Source organism: Phyllobates terribilis, unplaced genomic scaffold, assembly GCF_046119375.1.
Source record: "Phyllobates terribilis strain yellow unplaced genomic scaffold, ASM4611937v1 Scaffold_9__5_contigs__length_417890890, whole genome shotgun sequence".
Lineage (NCBI taxonomy): Eukaryota > Metazoa > Chordata > Amphibia > Anura > Dendrobatidae > Phyllobates > Phyllobates terribilis.
This window is the reverse complement of record NW_027362769.1, coordinates 368,405,159-368,424,006: the sequence shown is the minus strand read 5'-3', so window position 1 is coordinate 368,424,006 and position 18,848 is coordinate 368,405,159. Positions and strand designations below refer to the sequence as shown.

At 44.5% G+C, this 18,848-nt stretch overlaps 1 protein-coding gene across 10 annotated transcripts in view; it reads left to right on the top strand.

Annotated features, from left to right (window-relative positions):
* The window catches only part of LOC141162277 (ankyrin repeat and fibronectin type-III domain-containing protein 1-like), a 305,183-nt gene extending 300,296 nt beyond the window's left edge, over window positions 1-4,887 (top strand). For 9 of the 10 annotated variants that reach the window (XM_073648215.1, XM_073648218.1, XM_073648214.1 and 6 more), the window contains 3 exons: window positions 2-215; window positions 537-1,252; window positions 3,438-4,887. In XM_073648215.1, the coding sequence (XP_073504316.1) occupies window positions 2-215; window positions 537-1,252; window positions 3,438-3,728 (1,221 nt within the window). In that variant the 3' untranslated portion in view covers window positions 3,729-4,887. The remainder of the gene's footprint in view (window position 1; window positions 216-536; window positions 1,253-3,437) is intronic. The other variant, XM_073648216.1, reaches the window with a different exon arrangement.
* The last annotated feature ends 13,961 nt before the right edge of the window (window positions 4,888-18,848 follow it).

Sequence of the window (18,848 nt, the reverse complement as noted above, 5' to 3'; positions counted from 1 at the left end):
GCAAATGGAAGAGATCTGGAGGGAGATGCGATGGATGATGGACGCCCTACAACATGCCAGGTACAAACAACCATCATGTGCTGTACCCCTCACTTGGTTCCTCAATGGTTCAGGAGAAATATTCTTCAAGGAGAAAGCTCAGTCTACTTCATCTCACTTGGACTACTTTCCGTCTCCGACTCCCTCTCCTGAAATGAATCGAAAGCTCAACACAGGTCAGTAGGAAATTTTCTGTACTTTAGAAGGTGGTGGATGACGTCAGTTTCATCATATTTGCATGCAGTGAAGTTCTTACTATCAAAATGACAGTAACCACAATCAAGCTCCATGGGTATCTGTTGTGAGGCTGTGTTCACACAACCGCTGAGGCAAATCAGCCAAATACATCCCAAAAAATCCAGAAATGTAGGAGTCCTGCAGTATGGGACCATTATATATTGTACAATAGAAGTCATTGTGCACATATATACTGTAATTGTGTAAGATGTACTGCAATGAAGGTATTATAACCCATTTCTAATAATTTGCACTTGTAGATCTCCTTGCTGCTCCCTACTCCGATAATGAACTGTTGGATGTGAAGTTCACAAGCCAGTCTTCCCCTCTTCTAGATTCCCATGGTGTATCAGATGAGGAGGGCTCTTCAGAAGTCTTCCTCGCTACCGACAGTGATTATGACTCTAGCAGAGCCCAAAGTCCGAAAGAACTAGACCTGGTTTACTCCTCTGGGCAGGAATGTGGCAGGAGGACCATCCGTAGCTTCAGAGATGGAACCCCCGATGTTCTGCAAACAAATGAGCCCAAAGTATTGACTCAGGAAGATGATCGCCCACAACAGCTTTATGACAGTGACTTTGTGCTTCCCAGCCGCCAGATTGAACTTTTACGCATCACTGAAAAGCGGCAAGCTTACTGCGTCCGTACCAGCAGCCTGGACTTTCCCAAACAGCCTTACAAGGCCTCTCGAAAGTCCTGTCCAGGATCCGTAGACAGCTCTCCGACGGAGTCCAAACCTACAAGTCACCGCAGTGTCCGGGGCTTGAGGACAAGCACTTCTTTTACCCCGGACAATGATCAGCCATGTCAAAACTCACGGAGAATTTACCGCACTCACTCTGTGGAGTGGACACACGACTTCCAAGAGCCTTTGGAACCGAAAATTATATCGGGCCAAGGAAAAAAGAATCACTCTGTAACTTTACGGATATATCCACAATACGAGACTGGTCTGTCTAAAGAGATGAGTGTTAAGGTACTGTAGCAGAAGGCCTGTATGTGTTCTGTGATTTGTCATATTTTACTTTATACAAATTTCACAAAAAATACAAATTTATATTTGTCCATAATCTTTTGACTAAAGCACCCAGATTTATGTTTATGGTTGAGGTTTTATATATCTCAAAGACTTTTCATTTTGCCCAGCATACTTATTGATGAATACATTTATCGTAGAGATATTTTAAAGATTGGAGAGATATACAATAGAAAAAAATAAAAATTACATTTTCTTCAAAATAAAAAAATTATTATGCTGCATAATCGGAACCAGGGAGGATAAAAATATGACGTCGCTGCTCCTTGCTCTAAATGCCTGTTCTCTTACTCTTACATTTTAGAAAAATGCAGCGTGGCAAAAAAAAAATCCAGCATTGCACCATACCTGACCGTATTTTCAGTCCATGTACTGACTGTTCACACAGTGGCGTAGCATGGGGCTCCCTTCCCCACACTGCCCCCACTGTCAAGTGATTGGCAACTTAAAGTGGCACAGTGAGTGCCTACCCCGAGCTGCTTATACAGAGCAAAATAGGCAAGATGGCTATGTCATCGACTGCAGCGCTCTGCAGAGGCAGCGACCACAATGACAAAACTCTGCAGAATAAGCAGTGACCGAGATGACACGCTCATCTCAACTGCTGCACTCTGCATTAGCAGCAACCACGATGACAGAAAATAGGCAAGTAATGTATAAAGACCGTATTAAATCATGTGCACTAAATATGAGTCAGTCCTGTCTTCATCCATTACTAAGAGCTGCTTTTGTACTTTTACACTTTTTCTAACACTAACTAGAGATAGGTTTAGGATTGTGTTAGGGTAATAAAATAGTTACAAAAAAATCTAATAAAGAAACAAAAAAAGCAATAAAAAAAATCAAACAATAGAACACTTACCTTTTTTCTGCTTTTTGATAAAATTGTTAAAATATATAGAGATCAAAACTCCAAACTTTAATTACATCAGTATTATCCTCAAATTTGACTGGTTAAAGGGATTGCTAATGATTTATGTGTTAGGGGATGAAAAATACTGAATTGCCTGGGTGCTAGCAACCCATGTTACATCACTGTGCGCACGAACAGCATACAGTTCCACGGTAGTCAACGGCCCTGGTTACATGAACTATTTTTCACATGGTTGCTTCACTGGTCTCCATTCATCTTGGGTTGAATTAGGCCAGATGAGGCACATGGATAAAAGAGTATTCACTCCATATGTGATCCAGCCGATCCTCAGCATGATCATGTGAAGATTACTATACTGGTCCCCGGCTTCTTAAACTATTTTTACACTAGTAGTCATTGCAAAATAAGAATCCTGTTCAATTACTCAAAATTGGGCGCAGGACCTCCCCAGTGAGCTCTTTCCTAAGCTTTGCGATACTCTGGCCTAGACCAGGTCTTAACTTGAACTCAATAGAGATGTAGCAGGAGCAACTAATGTGAACTAAATCTGTTCTGAAAGAGCAATATAACCATCTCCTAGCAAATCATAGGAACAGTTTTGGTTGTGTTTTGCTGCTAAAGATGGTGTGACTTTAAAGGGGTTGCCCAGCTAATAATCATCCAGAAAAATGTTGGCAACCATGATCTAAGCCCTTTGGAAAAAAAAATGTTACGCCCTGACTCGCCCGCTAACACCCTAAAACACTCAGTTTTGGGCAGGAATTACACCAACCCAGCCCCCTTTCGACTGAGGTGTCACAGGAAATCACTGAGAGTCGCCAACTATGGCTTAAACTGGTTTTAAAAAACTAAAAGAAGCCTTACTTGTCTCCCTAGTCCCCAGCAGCTCCTTTTCTGATCCTCACCTGGTCCACGCTGATATCTTCTTTCCGGCCCTGTCTTGATGCGCTGTGAAATTCTCGCTCAGCCAATCACTAGCTGCAGAAGTGGCCCGCCTCGCCCAGTGATTGGCAGAGGAGACATTTAGACATAGTCAGGACCTGGAGACAAGCACGGACGAGCGTCAATTACTTTTCCATATTGCCAAATCACTGTGACAAATATGCAATAAAAGGGGACATCTGGAAGGAGGTGGGGGGGCGGGATGCTTTTGTACAGAACTGTTAGGATTTTGGCAAACTTTCATGTGGACAGAAGCGCAGTACCGAACCAATAAAATATTTTATTTTTCTTTCCTTTCTGTATGACCAGTTACATATAACGAGCAAAACAGCAGCTCGGGAAGTTGTAAAGCTGGTGGTCCTCCAGATGAACGAGATCTCCAGGAGCATGCTTGGAACTCCAGAAGGCTACTGTTACGCTGAAGACCAGTTGGACCATTTTGCACTGGTTTTTACTTCTGAAAACAATAAGGAGCAGTGGCTGGATGATGACTTTCTGCCTTTCTCACTTCAGAGCTCGTGGAACATAGGTCACTTCTCCGTCCGCATTCGAGAAACTTCTCCTTTGCATTTTCAGTATGGTCCGGCAACAACAGTATGAGAGTCCTCCTCAGGTTGGGGCTTCACCCGGTCAACCTTCCCGAGAGACTGTCAGCTCAAATTTAATGCTTCCTTCACGTAATAAAGTATTACTCCTTCTTCTGAATGGTAAACTCCAGTTGAAAAGTAAGAGGTTTAAGATGCATTTGCGCTTTTTTCTTTTTCTTTTTTTTTTCCTCCTTTTCTTGTCAACCAAAGACTTTATTTTCCTGACCATGAAAGAGAAAAATTTGACTGGCACATGAGAATGTATCTTTTACCACAACGTCTTCACTGGAAAGGAATTTGGAAAGAAGTATTTTTAGAAGAACATAGAACATACCACTCACACCAAAAGAAGCAATACATATTTCTCCTCCCTTACCCCCTTTTCACAGGGAAAAAAAAAAAACCATTTGGGTTTTATTGATGTAGAAACCACAGAGACATAATGGGACATTGGATGGCGGTCCACCCGTATGTATCCAGAGAATAGAACAAACAAATAATAACCACAAGATTTTTTTTTTTCTATTAAATAATATTGTTTTTTGTGCTTGTTTTACTGTATCCTGAAAAAAAAAATATTTTGTTGCACAATAAGAAAAAAAAAATTTCATATAAAAAAAAAAAAATCTAAGCGTCCGATGCAGCCGGTGCCGTCTGTCGACTACTCCCCTCTTCGTATGCTTTCGATTTTAGGTAACTGCATCTCATTGATATATTTTCCCGTCATCGCCATAAAGTCTGTGCCACGGCGAAGTTCTCCCTTCGTTTCAGTGCTGTGAATTGGCTTGCCTACGTCCAACCGCATGATGTTTTCAAGTACGCCTCTGTTTAGTCGATGGGTATATTGAAATCTTTTGTGCTTCACAGTACAGATTGGTGGTGCTTCCGTGAGAATTTCATTGAACTCGCTCCTCGAAGGCCGTACCGGTCCAAGCTCCGACATAAGCAAATTGGTTTTTGGATTCTATTTGTTTAATGATGTGCTCTATACTGGCGCCTAGATCTTGTTACTCTTTGTTCCTACCTCTGACGCCCATCTTCCGCCATTCCAAACTTCTCTCTCTCCTACTTTTTCTTTGTCTTCTAATGAGCCGGACGAGAAGAAACATATCATTGGTTGTTTCTATTTCTGTAATAATAAAGACATCACGTGGTGATGAACAAAACTTTTACAGCACTGGTGCTATGATTGTACAAATATTAAATTGTTTTATCATTACACTTGTCAATATTATAAGCAATTCTGTACTTTGTATGTAATCGGATCATAGGGCGATGGGTGCCCCTAAAGTGGACCTCGACCTTCATAGCACAGGCGGAGCCCCACTTTTCTTTTAACCTTCAAATCTCCAGTAGAGACACACACAGATAAATTATACATTTCTAGCTTCCTGCTGTCACCACTAGGGGGAGTTTAGGAGATTTCTGCATACAGGTCATACATTGAATTTAACGTTAAAACAGTATGAAGTGAGCTCCCTCTAGTGGAGACTGCAGGTAGCCAGTGATTAAACAGTATGCAATGAGCTCCTAAACTCCCTCTAGTGGTGACTGCAGGTAGCGAGTGATTAAACAGTATGCAATGAACCCCTAAGCTCCCCCTAGTGGTGACTGCAGGTAGCCAGTGATTAAACAGTATGCAATGAGCTCCTAAACTCCCTCTAGTGGTGACTGCAGGTAGCCAGTGATTAAACAGTATGCAATGAGCCCCTAAGCTCCCCCTAGTGGTGACTGCAGGTAGCCAGTGATTAAACAGTATGCAATGAGCCCCTAAGCTCCCCCTAGTGGTGACTGCAGGTAGCCAGTGATTAAACAGTATGCAATGAGCTCCTAAACTCCCTCTAGTGGTGACTGCAGGTAGCCAGTGATTAAACAGTATGCAATGAGCTCCTAAGCTCCCCCTAGTGGTGACTGCTGGTAGCCAGTGATTAAACAGTATGCAATGAGCCCCTAAGCTCCCCCTAGTGGTGACTGCAGGTAGCCAGTGATTAAACAGTATGCAATGAGCCCCTAAGCTCCCCCTAGTGGTGACTGCAGGTAGCCAGTGATTAAACAGTATGCAATGAGCCCCTAAGCTCCCCCTAGTGGTGACTGCAGGTAGCCAGTGATTAAACAGTATGCAATGAGCCCCTAAGCTCCCCCTAGTGGTGACTGCAGGTAGCCAGTGATTAAACAGTATACAGTGAGCTCCTAAACTTCCTCTAGTGGTGACTGCAGGTAGCCAGTGATTAAACAGTATGCAATGAGCTCCTAAACTTCCTCTAGTGGTGACTGCAGGTAGCCAGTGATTAAACAGTATGCAATGAGCTCCTAAACTTCCTCTAGTGGTGACTGCAGGTAGCCAGTGATTAAACAGTATGCAATGAGCCCCTAAGCTCCCCCTTGTGTCTCTGCTGAGGTCATGCTGATTGACAGCCGGTTCCTCGCTTCCTAACTGCTGACTGTCAATCAGCATGACATCTGTAGTGACGCCCCATTGAAAGAGCACAGTGGAAGAGAAGATGCTGCCCTGTTGACGAGAGGTGAAATGAAGCAGAGGAATCCCCCCACAGAACAGGAAGGTAGTTAACAACTACCCGCCGGTTCGTTTAGAGCCCCTTATTCAAAAATATTAGTAGTCCCCGATTAACCCCTTTAAAGAGAACCTGTCATCAGATTTATAGTAAGTAAGCCAAGGTCTTGATGCTGTAGTATCCACCTGTAGGACCATCATCAATCCTGAGAATTAAGGGGCCACAGCACTGATTTAGCATTTGGACCTCTTTATAATCTTTCCCTGCACAGAGGAGCCTCGCTGCAGCTTCATTTGGGTTATCAAAGGTACCATAACTGCTCAAACTGATTGCATACCCCAGGTAAGGGATGCACTACTCTGTTATCTACGGCTACATATGCTCTGACCACCGTAAAGATACATTGAGAAATAACCAGCACAGGATGTTGGAGTCAGAGTTGAAAGATTTTGTTACTCAATCTGAGAGCAGCATAAAGTAAGGGTAGAAACCCTGATTCTAATCCAGCGTAGTTTACTGGGCTCCTTGCTGTTGTTCATCTGGTGCAGCTCTTTTCGTTTTCTTGCTCTTATTATCTAGCCCTCAATATTCATCAGCTCAGACTAACCCCAGCCTCCGCCACTAATTGACAGCTTTCTGCTTACACTGGGTACAGACAGAATGCCAATCAATGGCATGGAAAGACCGAGCCCGTCATTGAGAACACGAACAGATACAACATCGATATCTTTACAACTACAGCAAGGAGCCCGGTATGTGATGTGATGGACTCAAGCATTGGTTCTCATTGATCAGATCCAGCAAACGTATGAAGTTCTTAGGCTATTTGCTCACGGGGACTATTTCCAGCAGATATTTCGGCAGGAAAAACACTGCTTAAAATACGACCATTTTTTACATGTTTTTGATGCATTTTTACTTGCGTTCTTTCCCCATTCATTTGAATGGGTGAAAAACACTGTAAGAAGTGACGCGGTGCAGATTTGAAAAAAAAACACTTTGATCTGCAAGGAAAAAAAAAACAGCGTGTGCATGAGATTTCCAAAAATTGTGGTGTTTTTTTTTCAGCGGCAAAAACGCAGCATGTGAACAAGCCCTTACAGGAAATGCTCTGTGGGACAAAATATGCAAATTAGCTCCCATCCAGAAGGAAGAAAACTGTCTCTATGGTATAACCTATAGGTAACGCCCCTAATATGACTACGGAGCCAAACACCTATCAGTAGACCGCAGCTTTGGGGTTTTGGTACCGGATACTTGAATGCATTAAGCTCTTGGACCAGACTCTCACTCTGCTCCATTGTCATACAGAGTTAAAGGGGTTTTCCTGGCTCACTATATCAGATCGGTGGAGGTCCAGCGCCCCAACAATCAGGTGATCTCAGCTCCGGGGGATGAATGACATAGTGAATGGAGCCAAATATCACAGCTCTGGTCACTCTAGTGGCTGTACTAAAGTGAATAGGGTCTGAGCTGCAATACCTGGGAACAACCACTAGAGTGAGCTTATATCTGGGTGCCAAAGGAGCTAAAAACAGCTGATTGGTGGGGGGGTGGGTGTCAGTTACCCCTTGATTTTAGTAGTCTTGTGCAATGTGTCATTTTTGGTATAGCACCCCGGCTGAACCTATAGGCTATGGGCAACAATACACTTGGAACCTGCCAAGTCTGAATGCATTGTTCACACCTGATACCTTAAAGACTGCTTTATGATATACTTATATATTTGTCTTGCACCACTGCCACCCTTGGCATACTGTATGTGTTCCCCCCTTTCAGTCATGCTTTGCAATTAAGCAATGTTGCAAATTATTTTGTTGTCTGCCCTTATGCAGACATATCAAACAGTTCTGTCTCCATGGTAACAGACTACAAACAAACCCCTGACTGTCGTCAGGTCCTGCAAGTCACTTGTTTAACTGTTTCATGATCCTTCTCTCCTACTTTTTCAGGTGAGCAAGGGATTAAATGAAAGGGTGTAAAGGGTAGATTTCTGCCATAACGAACGCCGACCGACTCTGTGCAAGCCATCGGTGCTCGTATAAGACTAAGTTTACATGGAACGAAAAAAAAATGTGTGCACAGAAGAATCGTTAAAATGACTGCTCTGTCCCCATAAAGAATATTGTTGTCAGATCATCCCCTGCTTACACAGGGTGATGTGTGACGATGTCACTGATGCTGCATAAACGAGAAAAGCAGCAGATAAATAAGTATTTTGCTCGGCACAGGGCCGATGATCGGGAACAAGTGCACTTATGTAAAATCGCCTTAACTGCAGGGTCAGACATACACACAGTTTGTTTGTAGTCTGTAACCGTGGAGACGCATAGCTCTGCATTGGAGCTGTACATGCAAAACGATAGAAAAATGAAGCAAAGTTGCAAGTAGTCCCGAAAATCTTCTATTAGATTCATTGGAGCCTGAAATAATGATTGCACAAGTTTTAAATAAGAAAGCCGCCCAAACAACTAGTGTAGACGCAGAGATCTGTACAGGGCCACCCATGAGGGCACAGCACCATAGACGAGGCCTGATATGGCCAATTATTTGTCTGTTTCCTCAGCAACTTGTCCTCTTCGGTTGACGTAAGGAAGCTATTTCTATGCTTCGGAGAGTACATTACACATTTCATCCAGCATCTGCCTTACTGGAATAATACAGCACAGATCTCAATCACTTTAATTGTCACTTAGTAACTAATCCTTTATTTACTTTCATCTCAGTTTACTCCCAAACAATGACATGTTAGCCGTGATGAACTCAGTTGTCTTATGGCTTTTATTAGACTCCACATAAGAGTCCATTAGCCATCACTAATACATAAATAACTCAATATTAATAGCGCCATCCAGCAGCAGTCTAATGTTACTGCTCTGCCCGATCTGGGCACTTCTGCTAGAAGCCCAGGCAGGTCATTAGCAAATCGGCATCGGCGCAGCGTTTGCTAGTAAGAATCTATGGCACTAGGGCAAGATCTGCAAATTCAGAAGTCTTGATAGATAATATTATAAAAGTGAAAAAAAGCATACATCCATATAGTTTAACCTATATTTCTTGCAAAATAGAGAACAGAGGCAACGAGATCTTAAACTTTGCATAAATTAATATTACAAGTGAATATAAGCAACTTTCTATATATCTTATCAGAGAAACATGCTTCTTTCTCCACTTATGAGCCTCTTTCTGTCCTCCCTGCCTACTAAACTCATCATTCACTGTCTTCTTTTGCCCATGATGGATTTTAGCTGTCTTTCAGACTGCCAGCTCACTGAAGGATCAGATTACAGCGGCCTATTAAAATCTATAAAGAGGGGAGAAGGATTGAGGAGAATAGTAATAGAGGCAATAGACACAGACAATGGGCAGCTGCTTTCAAGTAGGTGTTTTATCTCATCTTGGAGCTGCAATCACAGCTACACTGCTCAGTACTGCAGTATAATGTCCTCTATGTTGCTGCTGCTTCAGAATATGAGCTACATAGAGACAGGAGAGCAGGAATCTCTCGTGCATGTCAGCTGTGTATGGGAACTGTCAAACCAGCGAGTCTTTACCAAGTACTTCAGAGAGAACTGAAAATTAGAGATAGAAAACTGGTGAAAAATGCAGGATACAAATCATAGAATGGCCAAAAATAGTGTTATTCTTTATGAACACACACAGCTTACTTTAAAAATGTACCTGAAACGATAGGTACACTTTAAGAACAAAGTCTTAAAGGGGCTTCTTTAAAATGGATTCTTAGGATAGGTCATCAATACCTAACTGGTGGGGGTGCAGCACCAGGCACCCCGCTCCCACCAATCAGCTGTTCCCAATGGTGGCCGGTGTTGTGAAGCACAGCTCTGTCAAATGCATAGTGGCCACAGATGGGTGGAGCTCTGAAGTCACCGCCCCTATTCGCACTCCACCAGCAGAATAGAGAGTGCAGCTCTGAAGTCTCCGCCCCTATTCGAACTCCACCAGCAGAATAGAGAGTGCAGCTCTGAAATCTCTGCCCCTATTCAAACTCCACCAGCAGAATAGAGAGTGCAGCTCTGAAATCTCTGCCCCTATTCAAACTCCACCAGCAGAATAGAGTGCAGCTTTGAAGTCTCCGCCCCCATTTAAACTCCACCAGAAGAATAGAGAGTGCAGCTCTATAGTCTCCGCCCCTATTCAAACTCCACCAGCAGAATAGAGTGCAGCTCTGAAGTCTCTGCCCCTATTCAAACTCCACCAGCAGAATTGAGAGTGCAGCTCTGAATTCTCCACCCCTATTCAAACTCCACCAGCAGAATTGAGAGTGCAGCTCTGAAGTCTAATACTGAATGTAACTCGGGGTTAGTACAAGATAGGTGATATGTAAGGTATTTACAAAGTTCAAAGGTGGACATAGCCTTTAATACTAGGACTATGCAGTTATAATTGTCTGCCAGTGTCCCATGGAGACAACAGCATTCCTCCGCACTGCCAGCCACACTAACACACGTAAGTAACTCGATTCTGGAAAATTAAAAAAAAAAAAGTGAGACATTTGTAGACACAAGTGAGCAGAAATCCTTGTATTAGCCAGGCTGTCTGTCCTGTAGCTGTGACCTCGCTGGTGAAATTAAATGCTAACACTTACTAAACCAGAAAGCAAATCTAATTTTAGGCCTGTATATCTTTAAAAAAAACATTCCTCGAGAGGCTGTAATCGATTCTGATTGTTCGGTCTGTGCACTTAGGGGTGAACTTATCTCCTCCGAAACACATGCACTTCTCCCGCTGGAGCTGGGGCTTCGGCTCCGCAATCCTCCCTTTGTTAAGTAGCACATTATTATGCGCCATATAATGGTATTACCCCGTCTGGCATGTGTTAACGTGATATTCCCAACATGCCAGAAGAAGCTGTCTGCATTAACAATGCATCAGGATTGTGTGAAAAACTACAAGTATTCTGCACCGTGCACTGGGCCGACGGGGTCCTATCTCTCCACATATCCGGCTGCCGCCTCGGAGATTGCTAGTAATTGCAGAATTAGCGGTAACCGAGTTGTTAGCATTTTGTCTGAAACATGTTAATGAGGTGCTAGATGGATGCAGTTGGCTGTGTACAAATGTTCAGTCGCTTGTACTTCTGACTAAGCAGACCCATGTTAGCCTGTGACCTCATCCTGATATGGCTCATCCGCTCATTGCCATGATTTACGGTGAAGCTCGCAGCACTGCTCCTCTATGTGTTGTGAGACCCAGCATGGTCTGTCATGCAGAATTTAAAAAAAAAGTCGATTTTGTATCAAAGATGTCCGTATATTCCAAGATAATCCAAAATAGGACATGTTTCCAGTGTTCATAAATGGGTGGTCAAAGTACAGTGGGCCACAATTAAATGTTCTTCTATCGGAACTCATGGTTACTGATTCTACCTTTTGGCACCTACCTTTGGAAACAAAAATCAATTCCATTGGAATAATTTGAGCCAATTGGAACTAGTTGGATTATCTAGGATAAAATTCATATAATTGCAGCTTTACTAGACGGTTGGAAAATCTATGGTACCTGTATGAAGTAGAGTTCATGTGACTGGATGAAATATATATACACTGTATATATTGTAGCAATGCCAGGTAGGCTAGGATTTAATCCTAGCTCTGCAGGCTTTTGCTGACAGAGAGAAACTTCCCTCCGAGCATAGGGCTGAAGTCCTAGCTCCATACCTTACAGGGGAACCAAAGAAAGCGCACTACAACCTTGCCCTGCAGGATGCCAAGGAGTACGACAAACTGAAGCGGAGATTATGACACATTTGGGCGTCACCCTGTCAGTCCGAGCACAAAGGGTGCACCTCTGGCGCTACCAAAGGAACAAGCCCTCCCTGGTCCAAGATGTTAGACCTGTTACACCTAATGCAAAAATGCAGCCCGAGACCTGTTCCGCACCACAGATGGTGTAGAGATACAGCCCGAGACCAGTTTCCCAGCACAGATGGTGTAGAGATGCAGCCCGAGACCTGTTCCCCAGCAGAGATGGTGTAGAGATGCAGCCCGAGACCTGTTCCCCAGCGCAGATGGTGTAGAGATGCAGTCCGAGACCTGTTCCCCAGCACAGATGGTGGAGAGATGCAGCCCGAGACCTGTTCCCCAGCACAGATGGTGTAGAGATGCAGCCCGAGACCTGTTCTCCAGCGCAGATGGTGTAGAGATGCAGTCCGAGACCTGTTCCCCAGCACAGATGGTGGAGAGATGCAGCCCGAGACCTGTTCCCCAGCACAGATGGTGGAGAGATGCAGCCCGAGACCTGTTCCCCAGCACAGATGGTGTAGAGATGCAGCCCGAGACCTGTTCCCCAGCGCAGATGGTGGAGAGATGCAGCCCGATACCTGTTCCCCAGCGCAGATGGTGGAGAGATGCAGCCTGAGACCTGTTCCCCAGCGCAGATGGTGTAGAGATGCAGTCCGAGACCTGTTCCCCAGCACAGATGGTGGAGAGATGCAGCCCGAGACCTGTTCCCCAGCACAGATGGTGGAGAGATGCAGCCCGAGACCTGTTCCCCAGCACAGATGGTGGAGAGATGCAGCCCGAGACCTGTTCTCCAGCGCAGATGGTGGAGAGAGGCAGCCCAAGACCTGTTCCCCAGCACAGATGGTGGAGAGATGCAGCCCGAGACCTGTTCCCCAGCGCAGATGGTGAAGAGATGCAGCCCGAGACATGTTCCCCAGCGCAGATGGTGGAGAGAGGCAGCCCAAGACCTGTTCCCCAGCACAGATGGTGGAGAGATGCAGCCCGAGACCTGTTCCCCAGCGCAGATGGTGGAGAGATGCAGCCCGAGACCTGTTCCCCAGCACAGATGGTGGAGAGATGCAGCCCGAGACCTGTTCCCCAGCGCAGATGGTGGAGAGAGGCAGCCCAAGACCTGTTCCCCAGCACAGATGGTGGAGAGATGCAGCCCGAGACCTGTTCCCCAGCGCAGATGGTGGAGAGATGCAGCCCGAGACCTGTTCCCCAGCGCAGATGGTGGAGAGAGGCAGCCCAAGACCTGTTCCCCAGCACAGATGGTGGAGAGATGCAGCCCGAGACCTGTTCCCCAGCGCAGATGGTGGAGAGAGGCAGCCCAAGACCTGTTCCCCAGCACAGATGGTGGAGAGATGCAGCCCGAGACCTGTTCCCCAGCACAGATGGTGGAGAGTGTAGTGATGAACCGGTTTATCCATTCACTCCCGAAGCCTATGCAAAGCTGGGTTGCCCAGGGAGATCCCCAAAATCCAGATGAACTGGTGGGCCTGATAAAGAGATACTAGGCTATGGAGAACTCAAGGGAGTCTGAGTTCACCTGTCATGGATACCCACAAGAAGGAGCCCAAGATCACCTCTTAGGGGCGTCCTAGGTCCCGGGAGGGGTCAGAGCCGGAATTTTATATCCCTCCAGATAAAAAGAAAAAATGGGTAATGATTAATTTTCTCTAGTTTAATGCTTGGGGAGCTTCTGACTAATTACCCCCACCCCTCTGAGCCTGATGAATAAATCAGGCATGAATAATAATCCTTAACGTCGCATTCGGCTCCCAAGTAAGCAGCCGGCCCTTATCCTATTTGTTCTGCCAGGTCCAGTTTCTCTTTCAGGAAGCTTCTAATTATCCATGTACTTATTACACATTGTTTAATCATTAAGGAATGCACAATGGAATCTGGATGCGTTCAGAGCTTCATGCAATATATATTGATGGTGCAGCTACATCTCCCCTTTTCTTGCTCCTGTACCCCAGTGATTAATTAGTGGGGGCGTTGTTGAATGCTGCAAATCCACCAATACTGATAAACCGTAACAGACAGAGTTTGGCAAGTTTCAGACGAGCGGATGGATTTATGAAGCTTTCGGTTTGGGTCCTTACACCCACGGTCAGTCTGGGACTGGCATCGAAAATATGGGGCACAATACTCTTAGTGAGTGCACCAAGGTGAGACATGCTCTTTGCAGCAGCTCTGCACTGTGGCTCATAGACTTTCTCCCTATGGCCATATTTTTCATGAGGCTGAAGTCTGGAGGCCTTGCTGGTGCCACGGGCACATTATTTGCTTGAACATTTCTACAGACCACTGGGATCAGCCAACAATAAAGTTATTTTTTAAAGGACTACACAAGCTATCGGGCCAAGTACTGTGGTGTAGGACCTACCCTACCAGGGTGTAAGCTGAAGTGGGATGAAAGATTGAAGTGTCTATATGGCGTCCAAAATATCTGAAAGCCTAGAAGCCTGGTCTTGGTTTCATACGGCCCTATCACTCCCCTACTATGATGTCCATATGTAATAACAGACTATGTGAATTGGTGTCCTGCTTAGACAACCTCAAAAGTCAATTAAGGTCACCAGAACAAAGTTGATGTAATATTCTCACATACCTCCAATTCTAATAGCCACCATACAAACTGGACTAACGTTGACAGGGTCGGCCAACAGTCTAATGTGTATGGGGGCCTTGTGAATCTTCCCTGACAGTTTGTCGGGGAAAAGAAGGATCCGGAACATCATATTTTTAATGGCCAATCCTTTAGTTCTCGGCAAGATAAGCTGCCAAAAGAGGAGTCTGGCAGCGGCGCTCTCATAGAGAACACAAGAGTTCTTAGCCTGTATATGGGGGACTTGGGTGAGACAGCAGTCAGTCGACCAATTCTTCAAACGACAGCTATCTATTGTATATGGTGGGCTTAAGACCCTCTGGAATCGGTTACATATATTAGCTACAGAATTTACAAGATTGGACAACTAATGCACAAAATAAATGTTTCAATTTTGGATAGGGTAAAATTGAAAAAGGAAACTTCTCAAATGGTGGCCCTTGTTCAAGGATTACATACATGCTTCCCTTCAGATGACCAAATTTTTGAGGTCCTTAACGATAAGCAGATAACAACATTTATCAGTCACCACAAGGGAAATAAGTCATTGTAAGTTTCTAATTGAAATGAATGGGATGCCTGTATAAAGTATGGACATGCTGGGTCCTCCACAGCGAGACACGCTCTTTGTAGGCTATCTCCTCTATGGATAACTGATGAGGGTCCTAAAGAGGGATACCCCTATATGTATCCAGAGTTTGCTAATTTAGTATGCGAATATGGCTTTCAAAATCAGAAACCCTTAAATGTTGGTTGTGCATTTAGTGAAGGACACACAAGAGCAGCTAACCTTAATTGTGGAACACCCGTTCCTGCTACGTCTGCCAGCTTCTCCAGCCATCGAGGGCAGATGTCATCTTGACTAGCCAACCCAAGCACATGCCCAGGAAAATGAGTGCAAACGCACAAAAATAGGTGAATGACATCATAAGAAAAAGAAGAATTAGTGTTTGCTCTGGACCACCGTATTTTCCTGAGCTTATAAATGATTCTTTAGACGTATTTATGGAAAATATACAGTTTTATGCCAGACCTCAGAAGAACAAACAATATTAGTCTGCAGTAGTGATAGAAATACAGATCTCATGGACTTTCAATCACAAAAAGGGATTAAGAGAAGAAAGGCCTCATAGTATAGACGGTCTGGTGAAATGGTGCGTGGGTTTTTATTGGGAAGTGAAGTCACATCGCCTTTTGAGACACCTGCTGAACCCAACAACAGTCACTGCCTTGAGTTCTAAGCTACGTTAGAGAAGAAGACGTTTTCCCCTCCATTAGGTGCCTATTTGTGGTGATAAGGTGCCCATACACACAAGAGAAAAGTTGAGTGAACCTGACAGTTACAGTAGGACTAGACGACTATGTAATATTATGGGGGGCCCTCAATGTCCCACTGTCCTCTGTCAAGGAAAAATCTGAAGGATCTAGACATGTTGAATTCTACACCCAAACCTTTTGTACTCATTGGAGATAAGCTGACACCAGAGGGATTTGGCAGAGGCTTACTCTAGCGTACCTGTTGAAAACTCAAGTTTGTTGTATCGAACATAAATGGGGGCATATGAGAAACAAGTGATCAGCCGACAGCTATTAGTATGGACACTTATAGAAACCCTCTGATAGATTTGGCAACGACCCTTTCTGGTTCTGGCATCTTGCAAAAGTATTACATTATTCAAGTTGCTTCTTAATAAATAGTACAAGGGTTTAGAGTTGAGCAGAGAAACCCAGAGAACCCTGGTCCAGCGCCAACCTTGGTAGTCCGCGACTGCCGGGCAAGAGTCCTGTGAATCTCTTGCTACCTGCGGTTTCTCTGATGCCTTTTTTGATATTTAGGTCTTGCAACATCATTACGTTGAGGGGCAGCGTATGCATGGCGTTGTGGCGACCTATTAATCAGAAGGGGCCACGGGTATTAGGAGGTGCCCAGTGCTTTGATCTGGCAGTCAAGAACTACCAACGTGGCCACTGGATCAAGCTCCTGCCAATATTTTTACTCAATTTTACAAGAAATCATTAAGCAATTTGAAATTACTCTCTATCAAATAATTAGAATTGGAAGTGTACCATTAGATTAAAAAAATAAAATTAATTAGGGAAGTGATTTAATGTAGGAGGGTCTCCTGTTCACGACCCTCATCTATTAGCGACAACAGAGAATAACTACACAGAGCGTTTCTTGCTCTGGAGGACCCGAACAAGAAAACAGTGTAACACCTCTTTTCACCTGTGGTGGTGCTGCAGAGAAACTGAACACTTGTTGCCAGATTCCCCCAAAGCTGGAGGTTGGAGCACTATAACCAGAATGGACAGGTGAAGTGTTTCCGTTTTATGACCCCTGTTATTACCTCCATACATGTGACTACCCTCGAAGCTTCTGAATCAGTGATTCACACATTGAGCGCAGCGATGACCCGGGATTTTATTACACAATGGTATATGCTCGACGCCAATCATATTTCACAGTAAATAAAATAAAAACATCTGAACGCGGTTACATACGATCTGCTGCGTAGAATATTACAGCTTATACAGCAGGTCAACCTTTTGTGATGTGGCCACAAGTGACCCCATGAGAGATACCAAGTGTGTGTACATCTGCGAATCATTTCTCTGCTTGTTCTAGGAACGTTATTAGAGCCGGCAAAGAATCCAGGGAGAAATAAATGTCATTTTTACTATTTCATCTTGTATGAGTTTGGAATACCTGGAGATGGTCTTGGCAGACAATTAAAGAGTCTTTTTGGCAACCGGAGACGTAATATGGCTTTGGATCTGTGTTTCAGGCCGTTGGTGCCGTACATACTATATAAAATGGGAAATGATTAAAATGTGCAGTGCAGGCTGACAGCTCACTTGTTACACGGAGAAGCATGTTACTGCAGAGAGATAAAGTGCTTTAGTCTGGTGATAGGCGCGTGAGACACAGCGGGATGTGCTCTCCAGTGCGGAGTACAAAGCAAAATGACATATGGAGAAGATAGAGCGCAATCCCTTTACTAATGTATTGATTCAGGATATGAAATATTTACACTGCGCCTTTATGTGTCGCTTCTCCCTTAAAGCGGTCCATAGATATTACAGTGACGGGGGCAGATTCTGCCATTTTCATTGGCTGTGTGTGGCTGAGGGGCTGCTCTTCGGGTGTCCGATATAAGGGTCTGCCAAGTCCCTACTCACTTCTCCATAGACACAGACCCTGAATATAGTGGTAATGCATGCCTATAGAGGTCATACTGATATATTGGCATGCTGGGTTTGCAAAAACAAAAAAAATAAAACAATCCAGCATGCACTGTAAAATACAGTACAGGACATATTCTCATTCATTTGGATTTATAAGCGGAATATGCTGCATGTGCAGAAATAGGGGTCGTTAAAGTGATCTTCCACTGAACTGAAAAGGGACTATGCGAGTGTATAGTAACCACTATCCAGAGCACTAAATTTTCCTCCCACTGTGTCCTCTGCTGAAACCGGCCTTTAAGGGAATCTGTCAGCAGTTTTTTTTCCTATGGAATCTGAAAGCAGCATGATGTAGGGACAGAGACACTGATTCCAGTGATGTGTCACTTGTAGCAGAGCACAGAATGCTGAGCTGCTTATAACCCCGCCCACAACACTGATTGGCAGCTTTCTGACAATCAGTGGTGGGGGAGGGGTTACACAGATTAGCCAGACTGCCTGGCACCTGACACCTAGTCCTGCAGTGATAATCTCCTGCTGATAAAACACTAATTGTATCGAAATGAAAGCAAGCTGCAGAGCAATTGACACATCCCGTAATCAGGCTCTCTGCCTCTATAGTATGCTGCTCTTGGAATAAATAGCACAAACCTGCCAACAGAGTCCCTTTAAGGTCCTCCTGCATCCAAGTGGCATGGGGAGCCGTGGTAAGTATGAACGTCGTTTCGACAGCTCAGGAAAGGCAAGAGAGCCGTGGTGCAGGCTTACTCCTCTGCTCTCTATTCCACTGTAGAGCGCACCATGGAGGATGTAGTGGCGTAACTTGAAGTTTGTGGACCCTAATGCAACATTACCATCAGGACTCCCAACTATCACAGTATTGGTTTTCTCATGGGTCAAGTGGACTTTTTAGACCCCCTAAGCTTCATGGCCCAGATGCAACTACCACCCCTGTAGCTACTACAGTTACACCCCTAGTAGGATGACTATACATAACAAATATAATGGAGGGTCACTTTAAGGCAGCCATACACACTAGATGGACAATGGGTGAACCACACGGTTTGAGCAGGACC